The 13,848-nt window shown below is 42.2% G+C and overlaps 1 protein-coding gene across 7 annotated transcripts in view; it reads right to left on the bottom strand.

Annotated features, from left to right (window-relative positions):
* PARN (poly(A)-specific ribonuclease) overlaps positions 1–13,848 on the bottom strand; it is a 173,313-nt gene that overhangs the window by 63,848 nt on the left and 95,617 nt on the right. Inside the window, exon 22 of one of the 7 annotated variants that reach the window (XM_051847832.2) lies at positions 151–2,342. The exons of the other annotated variants lie outside the window; for them this stretch is intronic. Coding sequence (XP_051703792.1) covers positions 2,188–2,342 — 155 coding nt within the window. The 3' untranslated portion in view covers positions 151–2,187. Of the gene's footprint in view, positions 1–150; positions 2,343–13,848 lie in introns of those variants that run through there. 7 annotated transcript variants of the gene reach the window in all.

Below are 13,848 nucleotides of genomic sequence, written 5' to 3'. Positions count from 1 at the left end.
CCAGGGTCGCTGTAAGGATTCAGGGACTAATCAATCTAATGCCTAATAGCTAACAGCTCACACCATGTTAGAAATGAACAATAATCATAGCATGGATGTAATTACAAATCAGTAAGAAAAGCATACACTCCATAAAGTAACGACTGATAAAACTTTTGGAAATAATTTTAATGTCCACTCTGACAACACATGAATTGAAACTGAAGGGCCTCCTTGCCAGAGAGGCCATGCAAATTCACAAGTAATCCATTTTGTAAAAAACACATCAATGCATACTAGTGCTGTTGTTGACCACTACTGAGGACCAGTTTTCATAGTCTCAGAGTATCACCCGTATAGTGCATATTCATTACAAAGGAGGAAAGCCACAGTGGAGAAATCTGAGGCCATCATTTGATTAATGATCAAACAACACATGAGCAACGATGGAACAGACAGACAGCACATGGCTCTTGGTACAATGCACTGAAAAGAGCACATCACCCATGTAGTACTGCTGTCAGAGTTGTTTAACCTGAATCTTTACCATGAGACAATCCAGACAAACCCAAATTGAAAGATATCACAAAACAACTGGCTTCAGCTCTCCCAAAAAAATGTCCATCTTACGAAAAACAAAAACCAGCAGGGGAACTTTTCCAGTTAAAGGAGACTAAAGACTATGATGACTAAACGCAATAGGCAACTGTGATTGGGTGTTATGTTAAAAAGAACACTGTAAGGGATATTACTGGAACATTTGGGAAATTTTATTACAGTTTGAACATTAGATCATAACAAAATAACATCAATATTAAATTTCCTGAGTGTGATAAAAAAAATTAGGGTTATATAAGAAAAATTCCTTTGTTCCTAAGAGAAATGTACTGAAGTATATAAGTGAACTATTATGTCTGTAACTGATTCTCAAATGGCTTTGCAAAAGAAAAATACAGCTATACATGGTTACATACACATACATTACAGACTTGTGCATAGGAATATGGGGATGTGTGTGCGGGGGTGTAGACAGAGGGTGAAATAAAGCGAATGTAGCAGAATGTTGTCTATTCACCGATAGGAAAATACATGAAGTCCAACTGCAAAAAAAAGTATTTTCTCAGTAGTAATCCTGAGTGCTGATAAGAACAGTTTTTGAAAAGATAAACATTTAGTGTTGCCCATACCATAACTGATTCTTTTTAGAAGGTGATCTGATAAAATATGAGGAACTGTGGTTTCTAACTTAAAAAAAAATAATAATAATTCTCACTGCATCCACACTGTGAATAGGCACCAAGTGAAATTCCAGAAACCTGCAGTTTTCCAATTGGAGCTCTTTCTTTCACACAAATTCCTTGAGTGCAGAGGTTTGAGAATATTACTTATTACAATAAAAACAATGCAAAAATCCTACAATAAGCATACTGTTGAGTAAATTACGGCTGTCAATAAAAAATGTTTAAACAACTTGAGAAAATTTCTATTAATTAGAAACAACAGAACTCTTAAGTTCTATTTATAGCATATAAAATAATAAGGCAAGATACTGGAAGAAAACATAGATTGAAATGTTACCATAATTATTTCTGGGTGGCTATGTTTATTCTGTGTGTGCTTTCCAAATTTTCTGCAATAAGCATGTGTTTACTTTATTTTTTAATACATAAATAACAGGCAAACAACAACAACAACAAATTAACCCAGTGTTCCTAGACTGAGAACATAGTGAAAATGTTTTTGCTATCATAGTTATCTGATCAGATGACCTGAAAACTGAGTGTGGGGGAACACAGGCTCCTATTTCCACGGCGATGTACTATTCTGTGGTAACTAGGAGGACCTTATTTAAAGCAAACGCTTCAAAGACTGACGCTGGCACAGCAGAGTTTTTGAAAGTTACAGAGGAAGGTTATGAGGAACAATCCCTTCACATATATTACTGTTAATGTTATGCTCAAAAGGATCAACTCAAAGCCAACAAACACTTAGGTATCTTTTCTTTGAGAAGGAATCTTTCCAGTATTTTATTTAGTAAATTTGCTGTTTACAGTTTCACCTCTAAAATTCTAGTCTTTGGGAGCGGGCATTTGCTGCAGTGTTTAAGATGCACCTGGGACACCCACATCCCACACGGAAGCACCCAGGTCCAAGTCCCAGCTTGTTCTCAGTTCTAATGCACTCCCTGGGAGCAGCAGGTGGTGAGGATCAGGCAGTTGGGTCTCCGTCACTCATGTGGGAGACCTGGATTGTCTTCCCAGCTTGCTTCTGCCTGGCCCAGCTGTGGCTGTTCTGTGGGCATTTGGGGAGTGAACCAGCAGATGGAAGAACTCTTTCTGTCTGCTCTGTCTCTCTGTCTCTGCCTTTCAAATAAATGAAAATAAAATTAAAATCAGAAATTCTAGCCTTGGCAGAACCATAATCCCCTCAATCATTTTATTTATAACCACAGGCTTAAAGGTAACAGGATTATCACAAGTTCAATGGAAATCCTCGTATCATTTCTGAATGTATTCAAATCAACATCTGAAGCTGATAATTTCCAACACTGACAGAATTTAAAAATTATTCTTAGAATTAAACTCGTTTGAGATTAAAAAGAAAACTATTCTGAGAATACAGAAGATCAAGAAAATCTTTTTTGCAAAGACAAGATTTCCAAAGAAGCTAAATTATAAATCAGTAACATTAGTCAGAAAATTAAGAAACATTATTCTGAGAGATAAACAACTGTGGGGACTTTGCCCACTCAGACCGGCCTCTCCAGAAAGAGATCCCTTTCCAATGAGAAGGGACTCTCTTCTGCAAGGCTTCAGTAGACAGATGCATCTGGCTTAGGTACGCAGCTTGTTTGAGAAGCTGCCAAAGAAAAGATGTAACAATGTGTGAACCTGTTGCTTAGACCTTCCTGATTGGCTCTCTACGCGGCCTCAGGACACTGCCTACTGAAGCTGGCCCTGCTGGTCCACATAAGGGACAAACAGTGCACTGTGAAGTTACTGCACCGGAGGTGGAGATACGGAGAAAGGGCCTTACTAATAAATGCAACATACTCATCATTAGTGTAATGCTTTTCTTTGTCTATAAATAGATTACTTTAAAATGTTATTGCAAATGATAAAGCAGTTTAATCACCAATTCATTTTCAGGTGGAAGCATATTGGTAGATAAATTTATTAAACCCTGGCCAGCACCGCAGCTCAATAGGCTAATCCTCCACCTTGCGGTGCCAGCACACCGGGTTCTGGTCCCGGTCGGGGCGCCAGATTCTGTCCCGGTTGCCCCTCTTCCAGGCAAGCTCTCTGCTGTGGCCCGGGAAGGCAGTGGAGGATGGCCCAAGTGCTTGGGCCCTGCACCCCATGGGAGACCAGGAGAAGTACCTGGCTCCTGCCTTCGGATCAGCGCGGTGCGCCGGCCGCAGCGCGCCAGCCGTGGCGGCCATTGGAGGGTGAACCAACGGCAAAAGGAAGACCTTTCTCTCTGTCTCTCACTATCCACTCTGCCTGTCAAAAAAAAAAAATTTTTTTTTAAACCCTAAACTATCCATCACGTAAGACTGATAACAAACAGGTATCAAATTTATGAAAACAACCCTTATCCTCATCTCATCACTATATTTTTTATTTAAAATGCATAAATATGAAGCTCTAATACTTGGTCAAACACTGCCAATATCCACAAGAACCTGAAAAACATTTTCATTTGTAATAGTAACTATAATATACAAATATCAGGGCAGAATGTATTGTAACAAGTTAGATAACTTTTTAATAAGGAAAAAAAAAAACCACAAGGTTAAAAAAAAACACCCCTGCTTCAAATAAAACAGCCTATTTCTCAAACGGCGAGGAGGTCTGCATATATTTTTCTGATCTTGGAGGAATAATACTTTGCCATTGAATTTCTGCTTGCAGACAAGAAAATGGTTAAATATCCTCAGTGCTCTCTCTGGTCTCTGAAGAAATGGGCTTCGCAGCTCTGAGTTGAAGTATGCAAAACAAAAGCATGAGAGCTCAACTTGGTGAACATACTCCTCAGAAGTGTTCTTTCAGTGGGTGTCCTAAATCACTGTTCCGACAAAAACATCCCAACAAAATGCAAAAGCCAGAGGTGGCAATGTTCCATTCAGAGCCATTCCCAGCACACCGGCAGTTCCTAATGAATGCAGTGCGTTCATCTCAAGCCTCTGCAGAGGGGACTCACACAGCAGAGGGAGGATAGTCCATCTCCAAGGAAAGGAAGGAATTGGGGTCATTTCCAAACCATGGCACAAACAGTTTCGCCCAGCAAGCTGCAATGAAGACTGCAGAACATCTGAGTAACGCCACATAGCCGCCTGCAGTGTCCAGTGCCGGCCGGCGTGGCTCCACAACATGCTCCCTGCTCGGCACTGTATTTTTCTGTCATTTTCACACACACTCTCTCTCTCTCTCTCTTTCTTTCTCTCTCTCTCTCTCTCACACACACACACACACACACACTCACCCATGAGGGCTGGGAAAGCCTTCTACTTAGCGATAATTAAATGCCTATACAGAACCACAGATTATATAGGAATTTATAAAAATTTATTTTCTTAAACCACAAGAAAGAAACAAAGATTAATCTTCATAATTTAAAAACAAAAGAAAATAATTACTTAGTTAAAACAACAAACAAGGAACTCAAATCCTCAGCTGAACTCAAGTGCTTAAGCTACCATTCTGCTTTTCCAATGCTCTCCCCAGGGCATGGGGTTTTAAGCCTGGGGCTTCTTACTCCAGCCCTCAAGTACAACCTCAGAGGCCCAGAGCAGCTCCCACCATGCTGGTGACTTGGTGCTTTGACTCTACCATGCACACAATGCTTAGTGCCTGGCCAGGCTTACCCTTCCCTCATGCTGAAATCAGGAAAGTGGAAATAGAAATACAAGGTAAAAGAAGAAAACACATCTTGAAAACAGCTGAAAGAACAGCAAAACACAGAGCTATGGAGAAGGAAAAAAAAAACAAAAACAAAAACAAAAAAAAAACTGACCAAACTCAAAAATTCTCAATGCCCACCAGTAACTGGGACCGCTCAGTAAAGGTAGTTTCTGGCTCACTTTCTCTTTTAAAGAGTTCCATGGATATAAGAAACCAGATCACAAGTTCTTATTCCATTCTCTCCAATTTATACAGGTATTTAAATTGTACATTTGTCCTCCTTTATTTAACAAGAACAAAGTGAAAACCTCCCTGCTAGCCCCAGCTCTAAGCATGCAGCTTGCCTCTCTCTGAGTTGACACAGGTTAAGTCCAAGGTCCCATTATCTTCTAAAAGTCAAGGATGAGACAGCTTAGCCCGTTTGATACCACAGTCTACACCCTGCTCAGAAACAAATGCTGCTGATCACTAAGGACAAGGATAGTCTGGACAGATTAGCACACGTCTCTTCCCACTACTGGGAAACCCCAAGCCACATCCTATTTGATGGCTTATTAAAAAATAAACTACTTGGGGCCAGCACTGTGGCATAGCGGGTAAGCTGCTGCCTGCAGTGCCGGCATCCCATATGGGCGCAGGTTCCAGTCCCGGCTTCTCCACTTCCAATCCAGTTCCCTGCTAATTCTCCTGGGAAAGCAGTAGAGATAGCCCAAGTCCTTGGACCCCTGCACCCGCTCGGGAGACCTGGAAGAAGCTCCTGGCTCCTGACTTCAGATCAGTGCAGCTCCAGCCATTGTGGCCATCTAGGGAGTGAACCAGCAGATGGAAGACCTCTCTCATTTTCTGCCTCTCTATAACTCTGCCTTTCAAATAAATAAGTAAATCTTGAAAAACTTATTTGGTAAGTGTTCAAATGGCAGATGAATTCCTACACTAATCAGAAAAGACGGTTCATGAACAGTATATCACATATAACATAAACTTCAGCCAAGGAGTTGAAATCAGGACAAAAATAATGAGATGAAACTTGAGACAAACATCTTTGGTTCCGCTCTGCATCCTGAATTATTAGATTAGCAGCTTTAAGTAGATACATGCATTTATAAACAGTAAGTAATTGTAAGTAATTCTGAAAAGTCTTTGGGATCTAAAATAAGCGTATTTCTTCTTCCTTCTGGAATGCATGCAGCTAAATAAAAAGCCATTAACTGTGTACAAAAACCAGTGAGATAAAGAAGTTTGTCTTTTATTGTGTAGGCAAGAGGTATCATTCAGTTAGGTGCCAGGCCTCTGCCAAGTTCTGTACTAATAACCGGGACACCACCCTCAGAGGATCTTGGCAGGCCTGCAGCACTCTGTGAAGAAGCTAGGTGAAGGGGGCCTCTGTGAGCAGGCATGTGCTGTCTCGCTACAGATCCATGTGCCACAGACTCCTGTAGCTTTGTTCCACCCAGGAGGAATCCAAGGCTGGGATGGCCTTGATGAGCCCTAGCACTCAAAGGCAGACCTATGGGTCTCCAAACATGCTTGCTCCTAACTCTGCCTAACTGCTGCTCATTCGTTTTTAGACCCAAATGTATCCAGAAAACTTGACCTTTCAGAGAAACCTAGCAATAAAAGCTGTCATCTTGTATGTTTTTAAGGGTTTTAACTTTATGAATTGAAAAGCACTTAAAAATACTTCCAAACTTCAGCAAATAAAGTGTATTATTAAAAACAAAGACACAATAGTACTGTGACTTGCTAATGTGTCATACTAATGTGAACGCTTTGCTATATATGTAGTCACTTAATCGGAGCTATGGTTTGACCTCTTGAATTTGCTGTGAGACAACCATCTGTAAGCCACCATGAGTGGATTCCACGTTCAGTCATTCCATGCTGGGTATCCTATAGAATCCTCTATTTATTATATACACTATAATATACAATATTTTTGGAGTTAGGGCCCAACATGTTACTGTGTGGCCGTGAACTGGTACCATTTTTTAGAAAGTTCACTAAGAGCAAAATCCGTACCTTGGCCTGAGGCCCTGCTGGTGAGTACCTGTGTGCCCTCAGCTCCCAGCACTGCAGCTGAACGCCCTGCTGCCTTCCACTCTTGGAAAGGGTCAGCCTCATGCCCTCCTGCTGCTGAGCTTTGGGGAAAGGTGCTCCATCTGTCTAGAGCACTCCCTGCCACTGTCACAAAGCTTCCATTTCCTGGTGCAAAGCTCCCGTTTCCAGAGAGGCCTGCACTGACTGTTCTGGGACAGGTCTGCTGCCTTTGTTCTTTCCTTCCACATACTCTCCCCACACTTGCCTGGACTGAATTCTGTCTCCCTAGAGAGGGAGATCACAAACCCCATGAGGGTAGGGCATCTCATGTGCTCCACGCTGTATCCTCAGCTCCTGACTCACGGCCTGTCACGCACACATTCCTTCAGTCAACACTTCAGTGCCTTGTTCACACCAGGGACTGTTCTAAGCAACAGAGATGCCTTAGAAGGAAATAGACGTTTGGTGGGAGAAGGATATACACAATAAGAAAACTCAAATCATTGTGTTCTGCAAAAAAAGAAGGCAAGGAAGGGACTGTGGATAGAAGAGTAAGCCTAAGTATCACGAAGAAGGTCTGGGGTGGGCATCAGGAGTCAGGGTTAAGACACAGCCTGGACACTCCCACCTATGTTGCAGTGCCTGGGTCCATAGCCCAGCTTCCAAACGAGCTTGTAACTAACATCCCTTGGCAGGCAGCAGGTGATGGTCACCTATGTGGATTCCTGTCACCTACGTGGTGACCTGGATTGAGTTCCTAGCTCCTGGCTCTGGCCTGGCCTAGCCTCAGCCGTGGTGGGCCTCTGGGGAGTGAACCAGCAGATGAGAGATCTCACTGTCTCAATCTGTGAGTAATGAATCTGATGGGGGAGAGATGAGGGAACGTGAACCACTAAACAGACCAGTGGAGGAGGCAGGGAGTGAAAAGGCCTGCAGGAAGGAGCTGCCTGAAATCAGCAGGTACTTGGTAAGGACCTGTTGTATGAATGAGACTGCAAGGGAAAGCTGCTAATTATCACAGATGCCAAGGTGAAGTTTTCATTATACAATGTCTCTGATGGGAATAAGAAGTAACAAACATCTCTACATACACCCCAAATCACACCTGTTCCTTATGATCCCCTCAAACCAAACTTGTTCTTGTCACTCTGCTGGTTATCCCATTCTTGGCCCAAGTCTAAAACAGGAACTTGTTCCTGTCTCTCATTATTTAGATATAAGCATTTCATATGTAACCTGAACCTGTACATTTGGAGATGCTAACTTCTTTTTTTAAACAATATCCCCAAACATACCCAGCTCACATAGCAAATTCCAAGGTATTCAATGCAGTTAAATCACTGGTCTGACAACTCAGTTCAAATACATGTACATGAAAATATTTTACTGTCCATTAATGTTTCTTCAGAAATTAACAATAAAAGGAAAAAAAAACCCACAAGGTTAACTGAAAACTATACTCCAATTTGTTAGGAAATTATTTTAAACAAGCTGAAAAATTATCTCTGTGGTCAATGAAAGCATGCCAGAAACACATGCCTGAAAAAATTTGAAAACTGTACTTAATATTGTGAAATGAACTAACAGAATTTAAGAAACTGATATAATGTTTGAGAACATAAGTCAGAATCTGAAAAACTCAAAGGTGATAGTACTCAAGAAAATATTACAGCACAAAAAAGGATCATACAGGAAAAAAAAAAAAACCCAAACACCTCACTTTATAAGACCAAACTGAAAAGAACCCAAGAATGAAGCAAAATAGACCAAAAGAACAAAAATTTTAAAACCAAAATTAGAAATGAAGAGATTAAAACTGATTTGGAAGAGAGTGACAAGTACAGAAGACGGGCAAAGAAGATGCACACAGATGTAACACAAGTTTTCACAGACAAGACAAAAGCAATGGGGAGCAAACAGTTAGCCCAGCAGGAAGGACGCCTCAGCACAGTGTCTGGGCTCATTCTCAGTTCTGGCTCCACACTCCAGCTTCCTGTCAAAGCAGACCCTGGGAGGCAGCAGTAATGGCTTGAGGTAACTGGGTCCCTGTCACTCATATGGGAGACCTGTACTGCATTTCTGGATTCTGGATTCTGGCTTCAGCCCTGGCCATTGTAGGCATTTGAGGAGGGAAGCAGTGGATGTGAGGGCGCTTATTCTCTCAAATTTTACAAAAAGTAACAGAGCAAGGCCGGCGCCGCGGCTCACTAGGCTAATCCTCCGCCTAGCGGCGCCGGCACACCGGGTTCTAGTCCCGGTCGGAGCGCCGGATTCTGTCCCGTTGCCCCTCTTCCAGGCCAGCCCTCTGCCGTGGCCAGGGAGTGCAGCGGAGGATGGCCCAGGTGCTTGGGCCCTGCACCCCATGGGAGACCAGGAAAAGCACCTGGCTCCTGGCTCCTGCCATCGGATCAGCGCGGTGCGCCGGCCGCAGCGCGCCGGCAGCGGCGGCCATTAGAGGGTGAACCAACGGCAAAAAGGAAGACCTTTCTCTCTGTCCCTCTCTCTCTCACTGTCCACTCTGCTTGTCAAAAAAAAAAAAAAAAAAAGTAACAGAGCAAAAAATGTAGAAAATTCTAATTTAAGATAATTCTGCTGGGGCTGGCGCTATGGTGCAGCGGATTAAAGCCCTGGCCTGAAGCGCCGGCATCCCATATGGGTGCCAGTTCTAGTCCCAGCTGCTCATCTTCTGATCCAGCTCTCTGCTAAGGCCTGGGAAAGCAGAAGATAGCCCAAGTGCTTGGGCCCCTGCACCCACGTGGGAGACCAGAAGAAGCTCCTGGCTTCAGATCAGCACAGCTCTAGCTGTTGCGGCCAACTGGGGAGTGAACCAGCGGATGGAAGACCTCCCTCTCTGTCTCTACCTCTCTCTGCAACTGTCTTTCAAATGAATAAAATAAATCTTTAAAAAAGAAAAGATAATTTTGCTGGAAAAAAAAAAAACTTGCTACCACACATCCAAAGGATATACCAAATATCTGGGAAAACAAATAATTGGAAAACACATTTCAGTACAACTAGTGGACTTTAAAGAAAAAAATCTTCAAGGCATCCAGATGAAAAGAACAATTCTGGGGCGAGCAGTGAGCCTTGCTTCTCAGACACCTGCGATCCACAGTCAAGTGCCTGGGCTCAGTTCCTACTTCCAGCTCCTAACTCCAGCTAGCTTCTTGCCAGTGGAGGCCTGGGGAGGCAGTGGTGATAGCTGAAGTGACGGGGCTCTTTCTATCATGTGGGAGACCTGGACTGAGTTCCTGACTCCTGGATTTGGTCCTCAGCCCAGAGCTGGCCTTTGTGGGCATTTGTGAACTGAACCAGTGGACGAGAGCTCTTTCTCTATCTGTTTGCCTCCCTCTCTCTGTCTCTTAAATTAAAAAAAAATTTTTTTTTTAATTTTAAAAAAGAGCAAGTCATTTACAAGGAAAAAAAAGATTGATACCATACTTGAAGAGAAGCACTTCAAGGCAAAAGGAAATGGAATAACATATTTAATGTACTTAAAGATACATGAAACGTTCTATCTAGCTAAAGTGAATTAAATATAAAGGCTGTGGACAAGCTAAAACTCAAGAACTCGGGTAGCATTTTCCCTATGATTCTTCCTTTAAAAAAAAAAAATCGTGGACAATAAGCTTCAGACAGCCAAACTCACGGAACCATCTTAAGAGCCGACAGTGGGCATTAAAGGAGTACTTATCCGTAGAACTGAGACTCAGTGACAGCTCTCAGGGAGAGCATGGAGGGCCTAATGGCTGCTGCTGTCACAGCACAGATGCACTGCAGCTATGAAACAGAAAAGCTGAGAGTGGACAGGGCACAGGAGGAGACTAGCAGGGCTGAGCTCCTCATGCTTGGTAATGATGAGTAACAGGTACTTCTTTAAACCAGATGCAGACAAGAGAAGGCATGGAAGATCAGGATTTTTAGCTAATTACAACATTGGTTGTTGCAGGGAATCTAGAAACAGTGATGAAAAGTGAACAAAATTAAAGTATTATATAACTGTCTTTCTGACAGACTGTAAAACGATCAACCATTATTCCTCCTCTTCTTCGGGCCTCTTGCAATGTCACTTTGCTCCTCTTCTCAACAAGGGTGCCATGCATCTCCTGCTTTCCTCCCATCTAAGACTGGCATGCGATCTGTTCCGGGCAGAGGTGTTCCACATGCCGACTGAGGCCTGGAGATCAAGCCCTGGGCACCACGGGGACAAGCCTGAGCTACCTGTCAGCAGACTGAGACCACATGGAGAGAGCCTCCAGTGGTGCCATCTACTCCAGCTGAGACACAGGAGACAAGAGTGAGGTCATCTAACCCAGGCAACCCAGTTCAAACCAGAACCGCCTAAACCTACAGAACTGTGAGAAACAATGTTGTTTTAACCCACTTTGTTTGGGGTGGTTTGTTAGGTACCAACCACCAAAAAATAGGTTAAGAATGGGGAGGTCATGGAAAATATAATATGCTTGCTGACTGCCTTAGAGGGAACAACCAGAAATGGAAAGGTGTTTTTCCAAAGCAGGTAGTAGAGGGGAAGTGTTATCTAATTTCAATATTTCTCCTAGTAGGGAACTAATAGATAAGGAAAATGAGGGGGTGGCTAAAGTATCACATAATGGCATTAGAATATGATATTCCTTGGAACAAAATGCAAGTTTTTCTGAAAAAAAAAAAAAAGTTTCAAAACCAATGAACAAAACCAAAACCTTTACTAATCAAAAGGGACAGAGAATAAATAAAACATACCGTGTAAAGAGCATTCACATTAAAGACTTATGTACATACATCTATAATATCAGACCATAAGAGAGCCAAGGCCAAAAGTTTCATTCTATCAGTAAATTTCAATGGACTTAATTTACCCATTAAAGGCAAGAAATCAAGACTGGCCAGCAAAGACAAGTCTAATATATGCTGTATTGTGGTATTACTATGAATCAAATGATCTGAGTATCTTGTGAAATGAAAAAAAAAAGAGGAAAAAAACCACTCATAAACAGATTATAATTTACTTTAGAAACAGAAAGATATAAGTATGTATAGTCATCTGCTTTTATTAAGAAGAACAATGGAAAGATGAAACATAAACTGAGATTTTAAATAACTGCTTATAAGGGAAGGTCAAGAGCAAGGTGAAGAGATGAGGATAAAAACTAGGCTTTTCTGAAAATGGTGTACCTTGCTTTTTAAGTTTGACTTTGAAACCATGACTATGTTTTACATAACTACAAAACAATTTATGTTTTAAAAGATGATCTCTAAGAACTGAAAACAAAACAAATGAACCTAAGTGTCCCATGTTGGGGGCATCAGCTCACAGCCAGGGAACTGTTCCCAAAGGCCTTAAAACACAGCTCTCAGCTTATGTTTTCCTAACGAGAAAACCACTGCAAAAACCCAATCTTTTACCGTCCTCAGTTATCCCACTGGGAGTGCCTACACTGGCTTTGTTATTCTGAGGCTGTGGGAAGTGCATCATGGAGTAAAGAAAGCGACTGAGGACATGGAGTAAAGAAAGCGACTGAGGAATTCCGCAACACACAGTTTCTGCCACTCGCGGTATCACGGGGACCCAGGATTCTAAGTATGGCAGAAGAGGTGAGCAAAAAACTTGTAGTCCTGAGGCCAAATCAGAAATATGTTAGAACCCATGATGCATTTTTATCTGAAAGAAAGAAAATTTTCTTAGCTCTTGCACTGCAAAGGCTCAGGAACTGGCGAACCCAGTACCATGTGTACTGAGCACCCAGCGTGTAGTCTTCAAACACCATTTTCCATGAAAACTAATGGAGCTCCCTGGAGACATGCTGATTCCAGCGCTGGGGCAGCACATGCACACGCTGGACCTGAGCGTGTTTTCCTATCAGAGTACCAGACACAGGAACTCATCAGCTACCCGAAAGAGGCTCTCACTTGCAAAGCTGGGATAACTGGAACATTAGTAAGGGTTAAGAATGCAACTGACTGAGTCACATCATTAGGTATCTCTTCGTTTTTATGTCTCCAGGCCCAAAATGATAAAACTAACCAACTGGTCACCACTGTCAAGTTCTAAGGAATTAAATTACTTCTTCTTAAAAGCAGTAATTGAATGGAAGGAATCAAATATATATTCTGCTTTTGCTATAAAAATTATCAACCTCACAGCAGATAACTGACAGTTTCTCTCTACACATGTATTCCAGCAAACGGAAGGGAAGGAATGCTAGAATTATATATAGTACCACCACACTGTCGCCTCTAATAGAACCATGGGTCTCGGTTAAGTTTCAACAGCAAAGAAACTGCAACAGAGCGGCACCAGAGGTTCCTCAAGGAGGAATACACCACTACGGAGCTGTATCCCCACCAAATCAAATCTTACTGGGCTCAAGTGTCCAGCTGTAATGGCCAGGTCACATGAAAAAGGAGCCATGAAGACATAAAACACCACGGGTCTGAGAGTGGACACTGTCAGTAAAAAAATTGTCGGGTTCTAAGAAATTCTACAGGACAAATACTGCAGTTCTTCAACAAACGGTGGGCAGTGGAGGTGATGACCGAGGGAGAGAAGACTCATCTACAAAGTAAGAGAGGGTACAGACATTCCAACCCTCACAGTGTGCAGCCCTTACGTGGGTACTGACTTGGAAAAAGATGAACAAACTGGAAATCTTAAGTCAGTCAGTATTCTATGATATTAAGATTTTTTAGAAGCAATAATTGTCTATGTTTTTTAAAAAATCTGTTTTTTAGAGACACACACTAAAACATTTACCAGTAAGCACAATATGCTTCACAAAAAAAGAGAGAGACAGAGTGGGTGCTCAGACTCACAACAGAACTGGCCACGACAGTGGCTGACAAGGGAAGGGGAAATACAGAGAGGAGTCATTATATTCTTCTGGGTTTTTCTGGTGTAACTTTAAAATTTTTTTCCACAGTGAAAGTT

This window comes from Oryctolagus cuniculus, chromosome 19 (assembly GCF_964237555.1).
Source record: "Oryctolagus cuniculus chromosome 19, mOryCun1.1, whole genome shotgun sequence".
NCBI classification, from domain to species: Eukaryota; Metazoa; Chordata; class Mammalia; order Lagomorpha; family Leporidae; genus Oryctolagus; species Oryctolagus cuniculus.
This window is presented reverse-complemented; position numbering and strand designations above follow the sequence as displayed.